This window comes from Atractosteus spatula, chromosome 8 (genome assembly GCF_055471065.1).
Source record: "Atractosteus spatula isolate fAtrSpa1 chromosome 8, fAtrSpa1.hap1, whole genome shotgun sequence".
In the NCBI taxonomy this organism is placed as follows: Eukaryota; Metazoa; Chordata; class Actinopteri; order Semionotiformes; family Lepisosteidae; genus Atractosteus; species Atractosteus spatula.
In genome coordinates this window covers 57,543,032-57,568,605 of record NC_142713.1, presented here as the reverse complement: position 1 = coordinate 57,568,605, position 25,574 = coordinate 57,543,032, and the positions used below count along the sequence as shown (strand labels likewise).

General features: G+C 39.7%; 1 protein-coding gene across 3 annotated transcripts in view; it reads left to right on the top strand.

The window, feature by feature from the left end:
- itpr2 (inositol 1,4,5-trisphosphate receptor, type 2) overlaps positions 1 to 25,574 on the top strand; it is a 165,432-nt gene that overhangs the window by 61,458 nt on the left and 78,400 nt on the right. For 2 of the 3 annotated variants that reach the window (XM_088922825.1, XM_088922824.1), the window contains exons 24-37: positions 222 to 279; positions 1,701 to 1,866; positions 3,579 to 3,746; positions 4,151 to 4,240; positions 4,880 to 5,005; positions 6,017 to 6,139; positions 6,403 to 6,603; positions 7,420 to 7,671; positions 8,126 to 8,251; positions 9,200 to 9,328; positions 9,943 to 10,063; positions 11,805 to 11,986; positions 12,704 to 12,846; positions 13,543 to 13,651. In XM_088922825.1, coding sequence (XP_088778951.1) covers positions 222 to 279; positions 1,701 to 1,866; positions 3,579 to 3,746; positions 4,151 to 4,240; positions 4,880 to 5,005; positions 6,017 to 6,139; positions 6,403 to 6,603; positions 7,420 to 7,671; positions 8,126 to 8,251; positions 9,200 to 9,328; positions 9,943 to 10,063; positions 11,805 to 11,986; positions 12,704 to 12,846; positions 13,543 to 13,651 — 1,994 coding nt within the window. The remainder of the gene's footprint in view (positions 1 to 221; positions 280 to 1,700; positions 1,867 to 3,578; positions 3,747 to 4,150; positions 4,241 to 4,879; positions 5,006 to 6,016; positions 6,140 to 6,402; positions 6,604 to 7,419; positions 7,672 to 8,125; positions 8,252 to 9,199; positions 9,329 to 9,942; positions 10,064 to 11,804; positions 11,987 to 12,703; positions 12,847 to 13,542; positions 13,652 to 25,574) is intronic. The other variant, XM_088922826.1, reaches the window with a different exon arrangement.

The following is a 25,574-nucleotide window of genomic DNA, read 5'->3' as shown; positions in this document are numbered from 1 at the left end:
AAATTTGAAACAGTGATGGGGGATAGTGATGAAGTCATATCATTGGTCGATGAGTATAAATGGGGTCATTGCATTTAACTGGTGATCTTGGCAGAAATGTTTTTCTGCTTTTCTGAGGATGCTTTGGGCTCTTAGTAGATCCATGAGTCCCCAGACTGTGTTCAATCACCACAGTTCTTGTCTGTTACCGCAGTGCATGAAAATAATTGTCTTCTCTTTAGTTCCAGATCCTGATATAAATGAAATTGCAGCTCAAGCAGAAACCATGTTTGCTGGAAGGTTAGTTAACCAAACATTTTGTTTTTCAGTTTCTTTTCTCCTGTAATTTTATCATTCTGTGCAAATATTCAGGTTATATTACATAATGTATGTGTTACCATTCTTAACTTTGAAATGCAGTGCACTTGCATACTGTATTTAACAAAGATTCCTTGGACATGTTTGTCTCCAGAAACATATCCATGATTCAAATGTACAAGTTTCAGTGGGAGTTTCTGAAAGTTCACAGTCTTAGAAGCATGTTAAATACTGCATACAATAAATGTTGTGCTAAAGAAAACCAGTGCCCAGTAATTTAGAAATAAATGTATACCTGCTATAGAGTATTTTCCATAAGGCCAAAAGAATGATCCAACAAGTTGCATCCCTAGTGCTTGAGGGTGAGTTTCAGTTTGTTCAGAGAAAGAAGAATAAAACAACTGTCAAAGAAAAGGACACCATAGAGGACTGGGTTTGTAATTTGTGATTGACACGTGCAATAAGATATTGATTTAGGCCTGAGCTACAATAGTCCTGTCAGAATGTCCAGTAGCACAACAATACTGAGCACTTTTTGAGCTCTCTCCATGATGGCTAGTTGACTAGTAATTAAGAGGTAATTTTTTCTGCACCCTGTAAAAAAAATACATTTTTCTTGGAATTCTCCAAATGTGTCCGTAACTGAAAATTTTCAAACGCTTTGATGTGGAGACTTAGTGAAACTTATACTATTTATACTACGATGAAAAGGAAGTCTTGTAAATGACAATTTGATTACAAATGTGCAACTTTTGTTTCATAAAAGCCACCACTGTCAGTTGGTGTGCTTTCAGACATGGACTGGCATGCCACAGAATTTTGGAAAAGCCTCATATGAGAAAAAATGAATAACTATTGTTTATATAGAGGGAATATCCGAGACAGGTTAACAGGATAAGCTGACTCCGCACTTTGAAGAAAAGATAGATTAAACAATGATTGGATTTTATTTATGATGTTAATGATGATGTGCCTGGATCACTATACAGTGAAGGGTATACTGGATATGTGTTTAGGGGGAGGAGGGCAGTGTGGCAGGGATCTAAAAGCGTGAGGAACACTGTTCTAGAGAACTAAATTCACAGGAAGGAATAGATTTGGAAAGTTCACTCCTGATGTTAATAAATTGGTAATTAGCTTTGGTTATCATTTTATTGTCTAAATGTAGGGTCAGGCTTTTATGTTTATCTCACCCTTGCTAGCATTTTAATTATGGATTAAAGGTTCTACAATGATTCCTGGTTCTGTTCATAGCCTTAGACTTTGTGCACAACTCAACTTCATTTCCAGAAGTTCCATTGCATGTGTGCAGAAGCAAATGTGCAAAGGGAGGTTAGCCGGAGGCGAGCAGTAGCTGGGGGCAGAAAAATGGCTTATCTTGTGCTCTCTCGCCGCTGTTTCAGCAAGGAAAAGAGCGCGGTGGAACTGGACGACGAGGGAGGACAGACGTTTCTGCGGGTGCTGATCCACCTGATCATGCACGACTACCCCCCTCTGGTGTCGGGCGCTCTCCAGCTGCTCTTCAAACATTTCAGCCAGCGATCAGAGGTCCTGCAGGCCTTTAAACAGGTAGATCTTGCCAGCCTCATCAGGACCTCCTGCTCTGCGTTCCATCATTTTGGCAGCAACTTATCTCCCTTTAGCCTCAGTGGCTGTTCCTCAGCATCCCAGAGCTGCTAGGCAGCAGCGTTCAGTATTTTTAGTGCAGCTCTTAGGCTATATTCATACTATTACCATTCCTGTCACAATATGATTAATGTATAATTTGCTCTTAGCTCTTTTTGTGGCTGTAGGCTATTCCCCAGAAAAGCCTGTAGTTACAGTAATGTTCATTGTTTTGACTGCTAACCGATCTTGGCTGGAATTAAATGCACCCAGGTGTTAATCTTGGTGCAGCAAAGAGACAAAAAAAGATTTAACGCGAGTAAGAAACCTTGTACATAATATACTCAAATGCCTGCTGTTAGCAGACTGCTGCAGGGCAAGAACATGTGTAATACCACCATAATGTATAAAAAGTGACAAACATATTTCTAATAATATTTCTTTTGTGATATTGAATTTTAAAGTGTGACTCAGTGCTGGTTTCTTACAGATTTTCTTTAAAGATGGGATGTTTTAGAAATACTGAAGTAAGATGCTTAAGGTCACGCAAATGTTAAAAATGTTCAAATAAATTTCAGTTTGCTCTGCTGAAATTCATATCTGCCAGAATTTCTCAGGAGACACAGCCACAGAAATGATAGCCAATTAAGGACAAGAAAGGGGGGATTTAGTGTAATTGAAGGCGTAATGCCTATTTTATCACATTAGGAAATTTCTCTGGTGTCGTCATGTTTTTTTTTGAGCCACAAGGAGGAAATGAATATGAAAAACTTCCAGCTGGCATTGGTATTGTGCAGTAACTGCCAATGCGTTCCCAATGCAGAAGGGAAAGTAAACTGATGATAATTAAAAATAAATGAAGCATCATGTTTTTAAATGTGAGATTTTTTCTTTTACTGATGAACTGTAAAAACTAAAAATCTCAAAACTCAATTTGTTTAATCCTTTATCTATAGTATATTTTTATTGATTTTTCAAAATTATATATCCAGATATACTGTACAAAAGCAGATGAATACATAATTGAAATCACTCAAAAAAAACGGTTTTCTAATTTTTCAGTTCATGAATTTTGTAGATACCCGATACATATTGAATGATTAAAGGACTGAGCTTTCACTGTGGGGTTAAGACCTGTAATTGAACAGGTGGTGAAGACAGATGAAAGCTGATATGCTGAAGTCTCCCTTAAGATGTCAAACAAACTGATGCATTTTTCCAGTGTTCTTGCAAATAGGTGGTGAACAGGCTTTTATAATTCCTTAAATTTCCTTAAATGTTCCTTCGTGATATTCTGACAGCTGGGTTTCTTTCCTTATGTTCTCAAAAAGCAGGAACAAAGTCTTGAAAAGTGTAAATTGTTTAAATGCTGGATTTTACTATGGTTTTAACCATGCTCCTCGAGTCCTGTTGGTGATTTATTGATGCATAAATCACATTTCTGGCACAGAATGTTCCGGTTTAACTTGAGGTTAAGATTTGCAAAAACGAATACTCCCCAGTGGTCTGTGTCCCCTTTCTTACCAAGCAGGGCACCAGGGATGTCCCCAACCCACTTCACAGCCGTTCAGTACTCTCCAGCTGAGGGTGGAGGTGGTGTTGCACGGACAAATTGCACCAGCTGGTCAATTATGAGGAGCCCCATACAGTAATCAGCATCTGAATTCTGATTGAAGGTCCAGCTGCTGGTGTCCGAACAAGACGTGGAGAACTACAAACAGATCAAAGCAGACCTGGACCAGCTGAGGCTGACAGTGGAGAAGTCGGAGCTCTGGGTGGAGAAGAGTGGAGTGTATGGGAGTGAAGACATGGGAGAAAACCAGAATAAAGACCAGATTCACGAGGTGGGCCTGGAGAGGCAGATCAGGTCCATTCTGTAGAGTTGAATGCACGGATCAAATACCAATGCTTACCTTTCAAATAAGACTATTACTAGGTGTGCTAAAATGCCGCATTGCATATAGTGTTATTCATCAGTGTCCGGTCACTTTGCAACCAAACTCAGTGGGAAAAGAAACCCATTTAAAACAGCTTTACTGCTGATCCTTAGTTTTTACTTTAATTCATGTTCACACCAGTAACCATTAGCAAAAATCGTGATTCATTGATTTTTGTATTCCTTACAGCATGTATCGGCTGCCTTTCTTTGAACATAATTGGAAAGGATAGAACTTTTGGATCGCCTGAAGGGTTTAGAAATCTCTGACATCTGAAGTGTTCTCTCCTTGGTTTTTGTGATTGTTAACAGGAGGCCAACATCCTAAGTCCAGTGGAGGATGGGAAGAAGTCGCCACAGATTGACAGCAATAAAGCCAATAATTACAAGATCGTCAAAGAGGTCAGCGTCTCACGTGTATTTCCCTCAGCATCAAAACTGTATCATGTCGTAGTGTGAAAGAAAAACACAGAAAGCACTTTTGATTTTGAAACAATACATCTCAGGCGCCGTTACAGCTTTCACACATTCAATTAGCCTATGTGCAAAATAGGCTGTGTGGCCTATATTTTTATAACTGAACAATTCAGCTACACAAAGTACAAAAACAAACCTTGTGTGATGCTTAATGTTGATTTTAAAATCAGCATTAGTTTTACATGGCATTTCGGTTTAATTACAGTTTATAGTAACCAGGTTATTATTTAAGAAAAAAACATTGTGCCTTGCAAAAGTATTCACCCCCCCTTGGACTTTTTCACATTTTTACAGCATGGAACCATGATGTATTTAACTGAGAATTTATGCCACTCATCAACACACAGTATAATGTCAAAGTAAAAAAAATCCAGACATTTTACTAAATTTAGTTCCATGCTGTAGAATTGTTAAATTTGTAATGGGAATCAATTTTATTAACTTTCTGATACTTCTGAAATATTCAGCATTCTGCAATGTTTATCGGAAATGTACCAATATCACTGTCAGTAACAAAGAGTACCCTGTCAGCAATCATTAACATTTTGAATGATATAATCATAGATCTTGGACCGATTGAGCAAGTTGTGTTATCCAAGTAAAAAGAGTCGGATTCAGCAACAAAGACTGCTGAAGAATATGGGTGCCCACACAGTAGTCCTGGACCTCCTACAGATACCATATGAAAAGGTGACAATTTCTTTAATTTGCACTAATGGGACTGTAGCTTTATAAGCAGAGTATAAACTGTGTAGGACAAAGAGAGAAAATAACTTTGAAAAGATATTCCTCGAACTGTTGTAAAAAAAAAATAAATTCTTTCCTCACAAAATCTGACTCCCGATAATTACAGTAACTCACTGGGGCCGTACCGCAGACCCTGTTAAGGCTGGAGCCTACCCACTGAGCAGCTAATGAACTGCTTGCCTAACCAATGAGATTGAGGCATGCATACCGTAAATTCTCAACAGCCAATCAAGTAGCGCGAGAAAGCCGGCTCTCTGGCCATGTTACCCACATATGGCTGTGGGATTCCAAGGCTGCCACTGATTGCAAAAATGTTACAGCTGGAAAAACACAAATGCCTTTTTGCTCTTTTAACTGCTAATACTGTGTTACTGAAAGCTTCATTATTGTGCTCAGTTGTCATTTTTTCACGAGCGCATTACATTGTAGAGAAATACATTGTTTTTTTTTAAAAAAAACTTATACTGTCCATGCTTATACTGTAACTAGGGCACTGATATTCACAACTGGTCCTGGGGAACCTTCGTGTCTCCTGATTTTTATTTCACCTGGGACTTTGACTTGATTTTAATCTGTTGTTCACTTAATTTATATTATATTACCTAAAAAGTTATTTGTCCATTGAGGTTTATAACTTACAAATAATAATAACCTGATAGACTGTCTTCCAGGACCAGGAGTGAATATTACTAGATGTGAACTAGGGTGTATGTTTGGTTTGGTTAAGTGTTACATGTGTACTGTATGACTTTAAAGACTGTGAAGAGGTTAGTTATTTCTTGTAGTTTGTTATATGAGTATCTGGGAAAGCCTGTACTTGAATTCTCTTGTCTTCACAAAGATGATGGAAGATTTCTCTCCACTTATTGAAATCAAAAGGATGTTGAGTAAATGAAAACATGTGCAATGTGAACTCTTTTTAAGAACATGTTCCTGAACTTTTTTTTGTTCCAGACTGACGAAAAGATGAATGAAATAATGAATTTGGCCCATGTGTTTCTACAAAACTTCTGCCGCGGTAATCCCCAGAACCAAGTCCTGCTACATAAACACCTTAATCTCTTCCTCACCCCAGGGGTACGTGCATCATTTTCACATCTTTCAGAACAAATGGACGTTGTAGTGTCTCTGGCGCATTTCTATTTAAAGTTTGAGATTGAGAAATGAAAGGATTTAGCCATCATGACAAGGCATGTGCATCACATCTTAAAAAATATCTGGTTCACATGGTGCAGCAGGTGCTGAAGAGGTCACCACTACATGGAATTGTTAAAAAATAAAACAGATTCCCAGCTTTGTCTTTATATCACGATATTGTGGATCCCTTTCTCGCTTCACAGCTACTGGAGGCTGAAACCATGCGGCACATCTTCATGAACAATTATCACCTGTGCAATGAAATCAGTGACAGGGTGGTCCATCACTTTGTGCACTGCATAGAGACCCATGGCCGCCAGGTGAAGTACCTGCGCTTCCTGCAGACCATTGTAAAAGCTGATGGCAAGTATGTAAAGAAATGCCAGGACAAGGTCATGACTGAGGTAAGATAAGTGTTTTAACCAAAGTACTGAAGTCAGATGCTTTAATGTTTTGTAAACTGTAGTCCTTCCTCCATTCTAAGAGATGGTCTTAAAGCCTCGTTTCTCCTCAATGAAATTACATGGTGACATGATCCCCGTGGTTCATACACATAAGATGCACCTTAGCAGTTCCCAGCATTAACTCCAGCCTAGGGTAGTATTTTATGTGTAACAAAAATGTTGACTTAGCCTCCATGGGAGAGAGGAATCAAGACAAGAAACCAGCATAAGCCAGATGTATCCTGCTCATAGTGGCAATATGTAGCAATGCAAGAGGTCAAAGTACAGTTCAGTGAAGGTCTGAGATGAGTTTTAGTTTGTGACAAAAATGGCCATTTCTGGAGAATACTGAAGGAGACACACACAAGGTGTATTTCTCACAGTGTCCTGAATTCCAGCATAGTTACAGAGAGTTTTATGTAAAGCCATGGTAACCCTAGGTTATTACCATGATTAGGGATTTATGAGTGACCATTACCAGCATACTGACATCATAGAACTATTTCCACTTATGGCACAGTGGGTATTCCTGATAATATTATCCCCACCTTTCAATATCTGAAGTCACATACAAGAGTTACTTCTGGCTTGTCACTCACACAGCAAGTGTCTGTTTCAAATGCACTCAGGAGTAATGACCCCCAGCCAGAGTCAGATTTCTACACTTTCTCCTTTCCCTATAGGCTGATTTTCTTTTTCCCCTCTTAAGCTCTTCAAGAAAAGCTGTGGAAGAAATCCCTCAAATTCACCCGCACTGCGCTCCCTGTCTCTTTCCAGCTCGTCAACGGAGGGGAAGACGTGCTGGTGTTCTACAACGACCGCACCTCATTCCCGACGCTGCTGCAGATGATGTGCTCGGAGCGGGACCGCAGCGATGAGAACGGGCCTCTCGCTTATCACAACACGCTGGTGGAGCTGCTGGCCCTCTGTACCGAGGGCAAGAATGTCTACACTGAGCTCAAATGCAACTCCCTGCTTCCCCTCGACGACATCGTTAAAGTAGTGACCCACGATGACTGCATTCCTGAGGTAACAGCGTGCAGCATGTGTCTCAGAATATAACTCTTCACATGTCCGTGTTTCTGAGTCTGCAGGTTTGTCTCTCCCCCCACGTTAGCTAGGGGTACTGTAATTGTGCAGAATGTGCTCTGTGCTCACCTAAAACAAAAGGATGCTTTGCTTAAAATTGTAGACGCTTGACTGAGATGCAAATTACAGTTTGATTATTAGTCTACATTTCTGGGGCAATGGGATTTCTTTCTGACTAATTATAAGAAGAATACTTTTATTAATGTTCAGAAATTAGGACAGTAAAGAAAAAGAAGGTTTGAGTTTCTGCTAAGCTGTGTCTTGCTTCTTTTCTCTGAGTGCTTTAATAATGAAATTCTTGTCTTTAATATGACTATCTTCCCATGTAATATTAAATCCGTTTAATACTGCTTCATGACCAGTAAGAACCTCTCTTATGTTGTTTTTTTTTCAGGTAAAAGCTGCCTATGTCAATTTTGTGAACCACTGTTATGTGGACACAGAAGTAGAAATGAAGGAGATATATACCAGTAACCACATTTGGAATCTTTTTGAGAATTTTCTCATTGATATGGCCAGGGTAAGTTCTTGTCAGGCCCTTGTCGTTTTATCTTTCATTCATTACTAATTTTCTTCAATGTTTAAGGCCTTGAGGATCGACATGCAGTGTATCTACAGTATGTTGAAGGCAAATTGATATTCTCCCCTCACATAGAAATAAAACAATCCAGACAGATGTCCTAGCATAATCGTGAAAGGAACAGGTCTGTCAGACATCAGACAAGAGGAAGAATTAAAGTGCTGGCATGGAAATATTCTGATGGACATTTAGAAAATGGACTGATGCAACTTTGTGTAAGTGCTTAAAGTCATTGTTAAAGAGAACTGCCAGCAAGGTATTGTGTCATAGGAAGACTGATTGCTGACACTAGTGCAGGCAGAATGAGAGCCCATAGCAACCTGCCTCTGGCTCCTCATGAAATAGATGATAGTGATCCTTGGGCGAGTGGCTAGGCTTGGCTTTGCTTGGCAGTGGAGTTAGGGTGCTATAGTCGAGGTAAACCAGACTGAAGAAAATTACACTGTAGAAGGTTTTAAACTTAAATAGAATTGTTTAAATAAAGGGCAGATTTAAATAGAAAAAGCAAAGAAAAAGCATAAGTACTTCAAAGATGCAGAAACAGTGGTGGCGATTTCAACCCCACTTGGATTACAAAAAGAAGGCTCAAGTCTAGGTGTTTTAATTTATTCTGAGTTTTTTGGAACACAGTTACAGTATAGTGTAAAAGGCATGTTTTTAATTGCAGTATATACTGATTGGTCAGATGAAAACTTCAGTAACTGTTCATCATCAGTATACGGTGTCATGAAAATGGAAACTTTGATGAAAAAGTGTTTCATTTTCTCCATTTCAATAACGCTTAGCCTTAATTTAGAAGTGACCGTGAAGTATTAACCTTATATTAACAATTCCTTGGGTCTTAAACTGGAGCATGCAGTTCTTGATTGCGTTTAATGACTTTTTCAGGTCTGTAACAGCCCTACTGATAGGAAGCATGCGGACATGGCGCTGGAGAAGTATGTGACTGAAACAGTGATGGCAATTGTCAAAGGTTTCTTCAGCTCTCAGTTTTCTGTCAACAACTCGAACCTGCAGGTACTGTAACTCTTTGGCCTCAGCATAGAAGTGTCTGATTCCCTTGTGTCTTGCTAGTGTTATACCTCATTTTCCAGTGTAGTGGGATGAGCGCATTGTGGGAATCATAGTGCAGAATTAATGGGGTACTGACAGTAACGAAATACAGGCCAACCACCTATATGGCCCTATCTTTTTGTAGGCCAGCAGGTATTATGGGAATTTACAGTCTATATTAATGTCTATATTAAACAACTATCCCTAAGATACGTGGATGGATAGATAACATCAAAGAGACAGTTCATGCTTGTTTATTTCCATTTTAGGGAAAACACTTGTACAAATTATCAAAATTGTATGTCTCTGTAATTAAGCATTAGAACACAAAGGTTTTTTCTATGCTGCTCTAGTGGGGATTGATATCATAGCAACCGAAACACAGAAAACAAATCAAAACTAGTTCTGCAACTGAAATGCTGATCCCTAGACGAGCTTGTTTTTTCTTTTTAGAAGACCATGCTAATGCCTGATTTGGAGAAACGGCATGTCAACAACAATTCATCAAGCAGCTCAGCTCCTCAAGCTGCTCACATCACTGCAGTCAGTAACATACCTTGTTGCTCCTGTCGTTGCAGAGTCACCAGCCTATATTCATTCATCTGCTGCAGTCTGCTTTTAGGATTTACAACTGCTCGTGGATAAATTCCTCTCAGAAATCCAATATAGAAGCGTGCATTAAAACCTTGGCTGATGTAGGTAGGTAACAGGATAACATAGGAGAATTGTTTTAAATCTTTGCCTTCACACTGAAAAGGAACAAAGCATGAACAGTCAAATACAGCAGGGTGCAGACATTTCATATTTTTGCAAATACTAAAGCCAGTCTTCTATATTTGCTCAATCTCACAATTTGCTTCCCTTTATCCATTTCTTAATGTTAACTGTAGTTAAAATTTGAAAGAAAAATCTATATGTAAGCTAGTATAGTTTCTTGCTATGTTGCAATTTTCACCTTTCTTTCAGTTTCAAATAAAGCAAAATAAGTCCTTCCTGGGACTTGCTGAAGGTTTAGGTTTGTGTGATTTGCATGTTCTGCAGAGACGAGAAGAGGAGCAGTGAGGAGCCATGAGTTCATTCATGATACTTCACATGACTGGGGCTACAGTGTAGCGAGATGGGGAAAAAAGTCTGTCTTATAAAAATGGTTTTACTGCAGAATTCTTATAAATCAATTTTAGCATCTAATATCTGTGAAAGAGGGGAGAATAACCCAAAACGTACCTGCAAATTATACCTTGTGAGTGCATTGAAAACAATCTGCAGATCACAATGAAAAAGCAGGGGTCTCCATTGTGTGGATCATTGTCTCAGTAGCTCATTGCACACATACTGTATACATGTATTTGTACTTGTAGTACTGAGATGATAGGTTTGTTCCTTGAGATAACATAATACTGAGTTTGTGACATTATTTAAAAGATGCACCAGGTGCTCAGCCTTTGGTATTGAGTAATTAAAATTGCCAAAATTAGTTTATTTGAAGTGCCTGTTTAATAGAGGTTCTAAAAAGGAATCATTTCAGATAATTAAATGAACATTTTACTCAAGAGTAGTTTTGACAGCTGAGTGATGATTTAAAAAGCTTCCGTGGACCAGAGAGCATCTGAGGTAGTGGCAGAGAGAGTGGAAGAGTGTTAAATGCTATTTTGCACTTGACAACCCTGTTGCGAGGTTAAACATGTGAATATGGTGGAGTTAGCTTATTGATGCCTATTGCTTAATTCAAGCCAGCTGCCGGGGTAGTACTGTAGATTTGTGCTGTGACAAGGCATAGTCTTTTATGCACTCACTGAAGACTTTCTTGTAACCTTGCTGCTCAATGATGCTTTGATGAAGCCCTTGAGCGAGACCATGTAGTGGTCAGGAAACTAGCATCATGGTCTTATTATAATCAGCATTTTCTTTCCACCTGAGTGCAAGAGACCATTAGTGGGACCAGCTTGCCAATGTCATGAGCAGAAGATAACTATTACCAGCCAGTCCGCAGCTGCCACGATTGTTAAAGCTCGAGTTATTGAGGTCATACTGTACCTGATGCTAGCTTTTAATCTTCATGAGTCAGTGCGTCACATTTCATTCTGAAACCTCATCCTGATTCCTTGTACTGTATTATTGGTCACCACGTCTATGGTTTTGATTGATCTCCATGATCTCCATATTTAATATATTTGATTAAAACCATTAGACCCAAGTTTTGCATTTCTTTTATTAAAAGAAAGGTTTGATCAAACTGACAGGAAAGTTGTATACACATTGTGTATATAACCTGAAATGTATTTAATACAGTAGTAGATCTCTTGCCCATACACTGTATCCATCTGTCTCCAGTGTACAAAACGGTGAAGCTGAGATTTATGTATTTATGTATCAAATCCTTTTGTCTAGTTTGTTTAGAGTCTCATTGTTTGTTTGTTTTTATTTTGGCTCTCCGCTCTAGCCAAGAATCGGGCGATCGCTATCCCGGTCGACCTGGACAGTCAGGTGAACACCCTTTTCATGAAAACCCACTCAAACATGGTGCAGCGCGCAGCCAAGGGCTGGAGGATGTCCGCTCGCAGTGGGCCCCGCAGGGAGCCTCTTGGGGGCCCCGACTACAAGAACATCATCGAAAAACTGCAGGTGAGCCGCCGAACCCAGGAGGCAGTGGTAGAGGTGCAACAGCAGGACAGGACGAGAGGATATCCCCAACCGGAGCTGGGATTGATCTGCTGGAAGAGAGGTGGCAGCAGTGCCCTTTGATACAGTATACAAGTATCTCACCAAGGCAGACTAGTGTTTGTGTCACTGCAGCCACCGCGTGCTGGCGGTGTTCTCAAGCGTCCACAGCCAGCTTCAGTGGACAGGCACACCTGGCGAGAGCAACTGGTGTCAAATGTATGTCCTGAAATGTGTGATGAATCGGCTTTCCTACATATTTGAAGTTACTGGCACTAGCTTGCTTGAAATAGTTAAGCTGTGAAATGAAAGTATTTCTTTATATTATTGCTAGTGTTGATGGGAGCTCCATGTCTCATGTACTTTCTGTGGTGTTTCAGTTACCAAACAGGCTAGATGGGTCAAATGGCCTCCTCTCATCAGCAACTAATATTTTATTATTGTTATTATTAAAGATTTTGAGGAAAGCCACATTTGGACATACCTTTGTTGATCAATGTAAAGCTTGTCCTGCTAGCCTCTCAGATTTAGACTTTTATTGTTAATGGCTTTTTATTTCAGTGTCGCCTGTAGGTTAAGCAGGTTGAATGTTTTTGTGTCATTTGAAGGCGGGTAAAGACTGTGTAGCCCTTCAGTGAAAGTTCTGTATTGAATGCGATGCCTCGGTCTTCTGATTTCCAGGGTGTGGTAGCATTTCTCGAGAAACAGTTCCAGCCAATGGTGCAGGCTGAATTCTCTGTGCTAGTTGATGTCCTGCACAGCCCAGAGCGCTTGTTTCCAGAAGAAGCGAGAATACGCTGTGAAAGTGGGGCCTTCATGTCTAAGTAAGTTAAAACAGCTGTACAGTACGTCTTGCATACAGAAATATTACACAGCATATAGCCTCCTCAACTGGTCTACCGACTTTCAGTTGTAATACATTAGTAATGCGTTTCAAAAGCTTGTGTAACATTTTAGAAAGCTGTGTAGATGTTTAATGTAGTATTGCTTTGTAAAGACATTAAATTGAGTACATATAAATACAGATTTGTCATTAACCAAAGATGCGTCTTATTCTGCTGTGTGAACTGCAAAAGGATGTACAGGTACAGTCTGAGTGTTTGCCACTTCATCCATACACATTCGGAACCAAATGCGAGTTCTATCATTATTTCTTTGGTCGCCAGCAATGAATTGTACTGATTTATATCTGATTTCAGATGTAGTTTGGAGTGGCATTAATTAACAACAATAACAGTATTTGTTGTTCTATTTGTGTCCAACAGGTTACTAAAAGTGATACACATGCTAAATATGTAGAGCTGCTTTTCTTCTCCTTAACTTGGAATGCCCATTTGTAGAGCAGAAGGTGTAATACATGGATGTACAGTACGCATGTCTTGTTTTGTGTGCAAAACAGTGAGTTGAAACCATGGACTGCATGGTCAGTGCAGTAAACAGATGTTTATTGCAGTCCTGATAATTGCACGGTGGAAGGTGTCATTGGCAGGACTTGATGGGTTTTTTTTTCCCTTCGGAAGGCTGATCAACCACACCAAGAAACTGATGGACAAAGAGGAAAAACTCTGCATCAAGATTCTGCAAACCCTGCAGGAAATGTTAGACAAGAAAGAAACCCTGGAAGAGCCGGTAAGCTCTGAAACAGTGCTTGATGTACTCTGGTGAATACAGGGGGAATGCTTTTGGACGCTTGAGATTTTGAAAAAGAGAACAATATCATATTAAGTGGTTGACTTTAGCGATACATAAAGATCTCCACAAAAATTTTTGTTTATACAGTGCATCTATAATGTATACACCAGTATGTCTGTATACCTCTCTTCCTATATAGTAAGTATAGTTTGGTTTCATTCTGTCTGTAGTTCAATTTCAGTTCAGTTCAGAATACTTTATTCACCCCTGGGGGATGAATCTGTGGTCTGTTTTGTGACTAAATCTATGACACAAGCCCATGAGGAAAACGTTCCTACAAACAGTTTAATATGGACAGAAAATGGTAAGACCTTTTGCTTTATGGGTTGCTATTGGGGGGGGGGGAAAAATCGGAGGCATTTCTGTGCTGAAAAAATCTAAACCGACTGGCTCTTGGGACATGTCAGGGCAGGTGTCTGGAAAACACCCCTCAGCAGAGTAACAGGTCTAAGAAAATTATCGACTTTTTAAAAGGGACAAGAATGACCTCAGACAAGAGGGACTCAGAATGAACTGTCTTGTAGCCATTCTGTAAGTGCAAACATAGCATTCAGTTTCTATATACAGTATTTGCCTAATATTTCCAAATTTTATATTTGTAGTTTGTTTTCTTCTATCTGCAAGTAACACACTGCACCTGTCTTATCTGTCAATCAGTAGCCAAGACCTCTGAATTTTGGAATGTTTTCCAAGTCTCTATCTTGAACAAAGAATTTCCTTTGGTGTTCTTACAGTGTTCACAAAACTTCCTATTATGGTATAATTTGTGAACGTGACTAGTACAGATCCCTGTGGTACTCAGCTGGTTTCATCACCCCAGTTAAAGTATTAACCACTTCTCTTTTTTCTGTAGCAGTGGTCAGTGCTCCATCCAAAAACGTCAAAACATTTCCTTGAATGCTTAGCACCTGCAATTTCAGGATTAATGTTTTATTAGGAATTTTATTAAACATCTTGTGAAAATCTAAATATACAATACTGTATATTTGCTGTTTGTATCATACAGAGCTAAAAAGTTAAACAAGACCTTTTTAAAATCTTCGTTAAATCTGATTGCTATAGACAATGTCTTCTAGTTCTAATTTATCATCTCCATAACATTACTAGTAATCAAAGTCAGACCTATAGCTCAATGTTAATTGCATTTACAGTGCTGTTTTTTTGTCTTAAAACTTTATTTTAAACTGAATTCATACACAGCATGAGCACATTCTTCTGGCTCAGTTTACTGTTTGCCCATGTCTTGTCTTTGCAATTCCAAGTGGCAACCACCAGTGGTCACTGTTTCTACATAATTGACAAAGGTTAGAGATCCTGGTGCGAGGAGATTCTCAAGACCTGAAGATTTCAGATTGTTTTGTTTTAAAACAGAAAGAGGTCTCGCCTGAATGAGAGAAATGTGTACTAACACAGAGTGCGAATGTATTCTGTACCAAGAAAATTGTCATAATTTGCTTCCACAGAGTCTCCTGCCCAAACATAGTGCGCCCTCATTGAACTGTTTATTAAATCTGGTACTGCTGGATTCCGCCTTTATTTTGTGTGACTAATCGATCTGAATTCTACATGCCGTGTACTGGCTGAGCTGCAAATACGTCCCCTTCGCCAGATGCATTCAGTTTCAGGTGGAAAGTTCTTGTTTCTACATTCTATACCTCAGCATTTACACTATAGCAGAAGGCACATGAGGACAAGCCAGCAGCAATTGAGAGAAGAGCAGGGTTGCTGTTAAGCCCAATGTGGCTGTCTGCTGAGCGAACAAATCAATAACTCTGCAAAACAGCAAGCTGCAGAATGGCTGTTTTAAACATGAGGAGTCTGGAATCCGCTGTTTGCATTCAGGCTTGCTAGTCCTTTTAGCCTATTTTTTGGAGAAAATCCAGCACCTTAGGAAAGAGAAGTACATACTCTATGCATGAAGACACTTATACAATATGGTATGCAATGACTTTTCTTAATTGGCTGCTCCTCGTTAAAATTATTTTATTTCTCTGCTTTATTTGACCTCATCAAACCAGTTTATTTCTTTAAGATTGGCTATGAGTTAGAGGGAGGTCAGTGCCATGTTAACAATGTGAGGGAGAAAGCAACAGATAGTTTAATTTATCAGAGATTTTAGATTTAACAGTATGCATATTAGTCTACCTTGCTTGAGTGTACAGTAGCTTTTTTTAAAGTTGCAAGTGTAAATACAGTGGGACAAAGCCATTTCCTTGATGTTCCCTTTAAGTCTATGTACCGTATGTCCTTGCTTTACTGTGTAATGGAAATAATTCTGCTGAAGTACTCTATATTGGGTTGTTGAGCAAAGGGATAAACCGTCTGCTGGCATACTAGAATGCTGAGAAAAACACTTTCTTTAGAGGCTGTAAGAGTGTGCAGCAGTGTTTCAAAGAAGTGAAAAGCAAGTCATTTCTTTCTACAAGGAAAGTTACTGTCTTTTTAGAGACAGTTCTAAGGACTGTGAAGCCTTAATTCTACCACAGTCATTTGTTAAAGACATAATGAACATACTGTAGTTCTTTTCTGTTTTCTGAAGACTAAGTGTATAATTGTGGAAGCTAGGTGACAGTAAATTCAGTTTTGCCCCTCTGTATTGCGTGTACAGTGGCTGCAGAGTGCCTTCTTGATGGTAAAATATGTTTTGTGTAAAGGCTGTGTTTTCTGACTTTGAAATGCCTTCATGTCACTAAGAGAAACCTCAACAAATGTTAAAGCACTGCAGTGCGGATCAGCCTCTGCCAGTTAAGGGTATGTAGACAAAAAAGAGGTGACATTATACATATACAGTACATGAACACAAGAAAGTTGACAATTGAGAATTGACCATTTTATGCATGTTTTATGTGTTAAGGGTAAAATGCATATAGAGTAGTATGTTAATGTGAATGTGTATTAAAAAATCACACCTAAAGAATAAGGCTCAGCAGCTGAAACGTGCTTCTTCTGGCTCCTTCCCAGTGTGGAATTAACCTTTCTTCCTTAGCAGCTAACGCATGCTAACACAGCTCTTCTCACAAAGCCAAAAAAATTACTTTGCATTACCTATTTCATTAAGAAATAAGGAAAATTATTCGGAATTATTATGAGGAATTAAGACGTTTTGGAAGTGCAATGCTAATTGCAAGTAGCATGTTAATTTATTTTTTCACCACTGACCAGAAGTGGGAGTCTCCACCCATTGTCAGTCATACAAAGGCTTTATCCATGTCTGCCTCATGGGTGTTAAGTAAATTACTGGGAATGTGTGACAGCACATGATCTCATAAAAAGGTCAAAAGCGCAGTCGGTTTTCCATCACACTTTTCTGTGGACACCAGGCACTTTTGTGCCTGCTATCTGCAATGATTTAAGTTTATGGGACCTTTTTGAACTCTGTACTACAAAAAGGGTTTTTTCGAAACAATCATGTGCCCATGAGCAGTGCTGAACTTTCAGATTCTGCATTTATAAGACATACTCTGTTAGCCCATTCCTTTTATTTGTCTGGTGCAAGTACAGCCACAACAGAGTGGCACTGTTAGTAGCTGCAGCCTGCAAGTGGTGGTTGCAGATGGGCAGCGGTGTGGCTCAGTGGTGGTGCCTCAAAGCCTCCAGCTCACAACTGGCAACACGCTGCAGCTCAGCAGGTGTGAGCCTGGTCTGTACCTGGTTGAGAGACCTCCTGGGGAAAACTAAGGTTGCTGCTGGAAGAGGTGTTAGTGGGGCCAGCAGGGGGCGCTCACCCTGTGTGGGTCCTAATGTCCCAGTATAGTGAAAGGACACTATACTGGTGCAACGCTCCGTAAAAAAGCAAAGGGCATGACAAGGCACAGAAAGGCGTCATGGCCATCCACTGCGACCAAGAAGTCTCTAGTCGTGACGACTACTCGTACTGCTGGACCCAGGCTTCTGAGGGCGAGAGAGTGGGACTGCCCCAGTGCAATGGCTTTCCCACTTCAAAAACCTCTCCCGCACAGGTTTCTTCACGCAGCTCACCATCCAAAAACAGATGAGCTGCACAAAGTACCACCGTCAACATCAGACACGACGGACAACCGTCAAGTGCTCTCAAATTCCAGTGGGGCACTGCTCTTGGGCACTTCACTCAGATCTCCCCCAGTTAAATACCCAAATATAAGTAAAAGTAGAAATATGAGTAGCTTTGGATAAAAGCTTCAACCAGATACAGTAATAATGACATTGGCAGATTCTGAGCGCTGTGTGTTTATTGACCTGATTGGCACTACCCTGCTGTGTGAATTGTCCTTACCAGCACAGAGGGGCGGAGCGGTAGCTCTGTGGCTAAGGATCTGCACCTGTGGCTAGAAGGTTGCCGGTTCGAATCCAGCAGGCAGCAGAGGAATCCTACTCCGTTGGGCCCCTGAGCAAGACCCTTAAGCCCAAGTGCTCCAGGGGCACCGTATAAATGGCTGACCCTGCGCTCTGACCCCAAGCTTCTCTCTCCCCGTCTGTGTACCTGTGTGTCTCATTGAGAGCAAGTTGGGGTATGCAAAAAAAAATTCCTAATACAAAAAATTGTATATGGCCAATAAAGTGATCTGATCTAGAGGAGTCATATTTTATCAGGGCTTGCATGGTGATACAGCAGAGACCCATCACAGCTTATGGTTCTGAAGGAATAGTAGTATAGCAACACCTCATGTGATATTCTGCAAGAGGTTGCCAAAGAATAGGTGCATGTGTTGCGTTTGCTTTGCATCGCATGAGCACTCAATTCTCTGAAAGCATTCTGTTCTCGCAATATATTTCATTTATCCTCACAGCATCGGAAAATCTTGGGTGGGTCTGGTTCCAAAATGTAACACTGCATTAATATTGCAAGAGATTCATTCTTTTAGCCAGGTCAAGAAACTCGCTCATCTGCAAAGGGAAAATACAGTTTTGAAAAAAGTTAAATGAAGGATTCAATAGGATAAGACTCGACGAGGCACTGCGAATTACTTTTTTTCACTTTCACTGCAGAGTAGTGTGCGTTTCGTAATTGAACAAACTATTTACTGTATTCTCCAAAATTCACGAAAATACCTCTTCAGCTTCAGTTTGACTGCAGTGTCAAGCATGAGGCACAGTGCTTAGGAGCTGAAAGACTGATATTTCAACAATTGTTAATGTGGCCTATTTGTGAATTATGATCAGTAGAACTATTAGCAGTGATTATCAGTTAGATCACCAGTTAGAAACATTTGTGTTATTCAGACATAGGTTAACACATCGAAACATGGATTAAAATAAATCAATAATACACTAAAATTGAGTGTAAATTTAACTCCCAAGCATATGGCTTGTAGGTGTTAATTGAAAGTTCTGTTTTTCTAAATTTGCTTTTCTCAGTGGTCTGAGAAGCAATTTTAAATGACATTTTTAGCAGAAGTAACTATAAAAGGGATTGCTTTTTTCCAGGGCATAAAACATAAGAAACTATTAGCTTTCACTTATTAGGATGCTTCAAGCTGTATTTAACACCTTGAACTCGAAGTTGTTGCCTATGAAAGCAACACTACTAATTGTGTAGCACACTAATCTTTTGTTTAAAGAATACTAACAAGCAAAAATCCAAGTTCTTTGTCAACCCATTGCAGATGTTGCTTAAGGTCAAAGAATATTGTGCAGTCGTCTACAATAAATGGTTTTGTGTTATATAAGAACCCTGTTGTTTTTGTACTTTTAATTGTATTTGCTGTGCTGTTGTCATGATCAGAAATGATCATGTTTGTTGTAATGGATCAATATTTCTGAAGGCATTATCAGTTTTTTGGTTAATAAACAAATACGTCTTTGTCTAGTCACTTTGTTGAAGAGTCGAGTTACTTTGCTCTTAGTACAGCAGTATCAGCCAATGTTATTTTCTATTACCTGAGCACTTGGAAGGAAATCAATAAAGGAAGCAATTCACTCTGGAAACTAATTAGAACAAGGGGATAGCTAGTCGATGTTCTTAGTTGGAGGAATCAACAAGATTTTTAAAAACCTGGGTCCACTGTTGGTTGAATTTTGTGATGGTGTGGAAAGTGATAGGTTTTCTGTGTTTCATTACACACTAAATACATGAGGTTCACTTCATATCTTTGTCAGCCAGTTAAAGAAAAGTAAGATTTGTTCCTCAAATGTGGTGTTACCACACTTCTGTAGACAGTTTATAATGGATTTAAACGCTTTTGTAATATATAGACTTGCTAAGTTGTATGTCAAAAACCTGCGTCAAAGAAGGTAGTCTGAAAATTTGGAAGCCATGCAATATTTTTTTATGCCTCTCTCTTGCCAACTCTAGTATCTGTCTTTCAACCACACTTACACTATAGCTTGGTTGATACTCTTTTTCCATCTTTGACCATGATCATGAATCCCACATTTTTGCTGTCTGTAGAGTTTTCATCCTTGTTTCCTGATTTTCTCATTATACTGTTTTAGGCCATGATTAACTAGACCTGGATTTATTTGCTATGCATTTTAGTAGCTTTAACCATGATCATTAGCATTTCTTTATACATTGGTGATCTTATTATATGCTACGCTACTCACTGTATAGCCCAACACAAATATTTCCAAAATGCATTAATTCTGGGACATTCCCAAAACCTAGGTAAATAAGTGCTCTTTACCCTGGATTTACAGATTTCATAGGTAGCATGTGTTGAAAAGCTCCTCTGAGTGTTCATATAAACTTGAAATCCATATACTCATTGTTGAGCCATTCTACAGAATTTGTTTTACAGCCCTCTTACTTTAGTTATTCCAATAACGTCAGTATTCCCTGTTAATGCTGTACCCTCTTAACGCAGTAGTGTGGTGGAATGAACATTTAAGAATGGATATGCTATTTGTTTAAGCTTGTTCTTGGAATTGACCTTTGCTTTCCTGACCCTACGACAATCAGTCTGTTTTAAACTCCCGCCTCCTAGTCCCAGTTGCATCATTTTGTTAAACACCCCAAAAATTACATTTTAATCGTGATGTTATTTTCGTCATCACTTTTCAGGAGACAGAAAACAGGTCCAGGGGAGAGGCTACCCTGACATTAATGTCTGTATTGTGCAAAGGGATCTCCTGACTGCTCATGTTTCTGGCAAAGGCTTGAACAGCTTTCCAACTGCATTCCCTTCTGCAACTCAATCTCCAGCTGACACATTCAAAATAGGGGACAATGTCATGACGGGAATGCATAAATATCGTTTAAAACCTGGGACGTCTTGTGATCCTATTTGTTATGCACTTGGGACTTCAAGACAACCTCATTGTTGGCATTTCCTTTAAAGGCTTATATAAATGCACAAATTCTATAGAGAGATCTGCAGTCGGTTCATTCTTTGCTGCAAACCACAGAGTTTAGAGCAGATTCCTTTTATCCTTGCTCTGTGTGCTTAAAAATGCTGTCTGAGTCACTTCTCAGGCAGCTGGGTGCCTGCTTTGTGATTTAATCAAGTGTTTGCCAGGTCACTGTAAAAGAGCTCCCTCTTGTTGCCTTGTTTCAAGGCCCAGGAGCATGTGACTGTACATGTGAAGACCGTGTGCAGCCAGGAGCTGTGGGGTGTGATTGGAGGAAACGGCATCTGCCAAACCCATGAGGTGACTGAGAGCGCAGTTCCTCTCAGCCAACAACAGCATGTGATTATGTAACGCCTGCAGTGTCTGGCACTCTGCTCCGCTGGGGTGGCGTCACGTGTCCTTCAGTGTTCCTGGCTCTGAAAATTCAATTAGATTGCTTTGAATGATCGGGAGCTCACATGAGGCTGGCTTTCCAGTGGCCGCTGCTGACGGAGAAAATAGCCTGATTAACCACACATGAAGAGATAATTGTTGCTAGAATTCCAGCAAGGATGCTGGTTTGGTTCTTTGTGTGCATCTGTGAAACACATGAAAACCTGCCATTATGCAATGCAGTGGAGAACTGTAGCAAGAGTAGGTGAAGTTATTGGGGTTTTTTTTTCCCCCAGTTTACTCACAGGGCAATAAAGAAACAGTGCCTAGGTCAGGCTTTGTTCACATCAGAGGAACACATCCTTATTGCCGTCCTTTCTAAACCGCCGTTCTCAAGGTAAAAGTGCACGCCGTCCCATTTGGACCGGGTTTATGGATTGATGTGAAAAGCAGAATCAGCTTCTAACACCTTCGCTTTCCAGCATTGCTCTGTGTAGACTGGGCATTGCCAAGTGTTGATAAACGAAATGGACCCAAGGTTACGTAACACGATTTGTCTTCAGCCAAGTTCCACATGGAGTCCCACAAACAAAAGCCGCTTTAGTGACTACTACTGATAGCCATGCCATTAAAACTACCACGAGAGTTTCACATGAGTCGCCAACACCCACTGCGTAACTTATAAAGTTTTACAGTCTTGTGCCTGTTACCAAACAACTCCAGGGCTTTTTTTTTTGCAGTGTCTGATAAAACTGTTCCTGGCAGCTGTAGTTAGATATGTGGCACAAGTCAGATCCAGAAAATGTCAGTCTGCAGCATTATTCAAAAGATTCCACAGAATCTGTAGATACTGTAAAGTGTAACAAGAGAAATGTTACATTATATTTTTGTTATAAATTACACAATTTAAGTGACAGTTTCGCTGTAGACATGTTGGTAGTGAGGACTAAAACTCATAGTGTTGAAATAAAGGTTCAAGTTGGATGTTAAAAGAGATTTCAGTGTTTTACAGAATATTTTATTATTTTTACGCTTTTATTAAATCTTAGATTAATGTATGCAATGAGATATGTGTTTAATGGTATGAGCTGCATAGCTGGAGATATTTCTGAAGATGATTTATTGTGGCTCACTAATAATGCAGTATCAGTTATTGCTGTTTGTCTTTGAGTTTTTTGCCATTTGTTCTCATACATTTTTAACACTAATGAGAGTTACCAGTCTGACTCTGTGTACTCTCTGCTTTCACCTGTGCTTGGGTAACATTTGTATTGTTTTCCAAATTTATCCCTTGAAATTCGGAAATTTTTAAATCCCTGTTCAAGCTGCAGAACTTGTATTTTTATGTTTTTATTGGCTGTACAAACAGTCTTTGGAAAACAGAATTTAAAGCTTATGTTTGTCAAATTAAAAGGCTATGTGTGTGTGTTTTAGAGGTGAATATTTGAATTTTTTGCTAAGCATCACAGATGAGTTGTAGCCTGTTCACGGTATACATTTCCATTTTGACCTTCTCTTATTATTTCATGTTAATGAGTTTGAAGCTTTCTGCTTTAATTAAAATAACTTAAAATAAGTTGCAGTTATGCAGGGAACCACATGGGGGAGCAGCTTGTATTTTGTCTTTTAATCTTTTCTGTTTTTTAATATATACTGATGCACAATGAAAACGTGGCAGTGTGTTTTACGTTAATAGCTCTTTGCATACAATGTATGCAGAGTGCTGTTTACATTTTAAATAGTGAAAAGGTAAGTTTGTTGTTTGAGTTGTACCTTGGGATGACAAAATAGTGAGCTCAAGTCAGTGGATTTCATAAAAACACTGGGTGCTCATTGTTTTGTATGTTTTAGCTGACTGTAAATGTCCTTAATTAATTGATTAATAATCTGTGTAATTGGCTTTTAAAACCTGAATTTTCATTAAGAGTGACAGAAACAACCACACTGTTGGTCAGCAAGTGAGATATTCTGCTCCAGTGGTCATCAGATGCGTCTAGAGAAACCATGAAACAAGCTCTGTGAGGGACAGTCTTTGTCCAGAAAGGCAGATGGACACCATACTGGCCCAGGACAGTCATGTACTGTAAAGCCTATGCAATAGTGCTACTTGCATTGTGCTGTAGGTGGTTAAACCATACCAATCGCTTTGTAACATGATCCGTATTTTTGTGCAAAAAGTTTTATTTCTGTGATTTGCTTTAACATATATGGTTAGCACATATTTGATTCAATCCATTAAACCACAGTCTTGTTTCCATCTCTACGTTTTCCATCCGAAATATCTAATACAGGGTCGTGGGGGAGCTGGAGCCTATCTCAGCAAGGCTCCACGTGGGACAGGACGCCAGTCCATTTGCGGGACACACACAGACAATATCTCACAAACTCACAGCAGGTTTTTTCCCAGAACAGCAGCCAATTAACCTGCCAGCACCCAGAGGAAACCCACGCGAACATGTGGGCAACACACAAACTCCACTCTGAGAGCCCCCAAGGAACTGAACCCAGGGCCCCCGCACTGTGAGGCAGCAAGCAATGCTAACCACTGCACCACCGTGCCACCCTTTGTTTTGTTTCCTTTATTATGATATATTGCATAGCTGGACGAGTCATCCGTCATAATAATGCTTAGGGCAGAAGTATCAGTAGTTTGCTTAAAATACTCTATGTGCACAGTATACTTCTTTAAATAAGTTATCCGTTTCAACTGAAAGCTAATAGAGTTCAACAGAAGAATTCCAGTATTGCAGGGAAGTGTGTAAAACTGGAAAGGCATTCAGACTCGAAGTGCAATGTAACAGCCTCATATCCAGAACAGCACGTTTAAGTTGTGTCCCTTAAAAACTTTTGTAAGAAATTCAGATGGTGCCTGACTCCTTTGATGGCAATTTAAATGCATAGCGTATTTCACATACTGTAACAGGAATAGATTGGATGTGGCAATAATTACTTTGACCTAGGCTAGCTGTGTTTTGCAAGTAAAGACTTTCAAGTTTTTGATGGGAGCATTCTTTGCTCTTTCTGTGAGTGGGCAGAGGTGCTGAGCCTCGTTCTTTCAGCACACTCATATACAGTAGGTGCTGAGTAACCTCTTTACACCAGCCCATGCAACAAGACTCTCTAAGGCAAGGCATGCATGCAATTATCAGAATACATGTCTTTAGTATACCTCTGTTGCAACTAATGAAATAGACACTTCTTCAGCAGTGCTTCTAACAGGATTGTTGTTGAAGCTATTGTAGAAACTGGCCTTTTGGCAGTGTGAGTAATGTTACCTTTTTTCCTTATTAATGCTAATGTGCAGCGAGCAGACACCCGGCACGTTGTCTCTGCTGTTTGGCAGGAGGCAGGTGCTTGCCTCATGACGTCTGCCACCTGAGGTGTGTGGTATCCGTGGAAACGGCGGGGCACGTGTCCTGTGCCTGTGTGTCTGCCCTCCCACTCAGGTTATCTCAAGCGAAACTGGCCATTAGGAATTTCGCTTTGGACTTTCAAGGTTTCTCACTGTGAAAGGCTGGCAGCGATGGTGTGGTGTCAGGCCTGGGCTTGCTTGTCCTTCATTCAGCTTGAATAGTCTCCATTAAACAGAACTTTTCTCAGCATTCTTGTTTTGAAGGTAAAAAAAACGAACAGAAATGAGCTAGAGATTGTATCAATCAAGTCCTTTTGCCAAAAGAGGGGCATATCTGAACCACTTTAACGGTGTAAAACTTAATGTATATGCTCAGATACTGTTAATGAATACTTTATTTGTCAAATATAGTGTTTCTGTTACATTTAGGAAAATACGTTATGTATTTGTGACATTTCTTTGGTCTTAATAGAAATTCTATTTGTGATTAGCATTCCACAGGTAATCAATACGTTTCAATTTTACATATAATTTTCATGGCAAACCTCATCACAAAGGAATTTGTTGCCATATGAATATATTCAAATCACAAAAAGGAGTGTCATACACGTACAGTGTACAGATCAAGAGGAGAGGACAAGAACTTATCTGGTATTTGATCAAATAGCTAAAGTATCTACAGTATAGGTACAAGTAAAGTCTTTATCAGAGAGCCAGTGTCTTGTCGAGCCAGAGCCTATCCTGGTTATTCGCAGTGTTAAGTGAACTAGACACCAGTCCAACACAGGGCCTTCCTCCCAGCAATACTTATACAGCCAGGTGAACTAGAGCAAATGACGTAACTACCTAACTCCAGGTACAGCAGAAGTG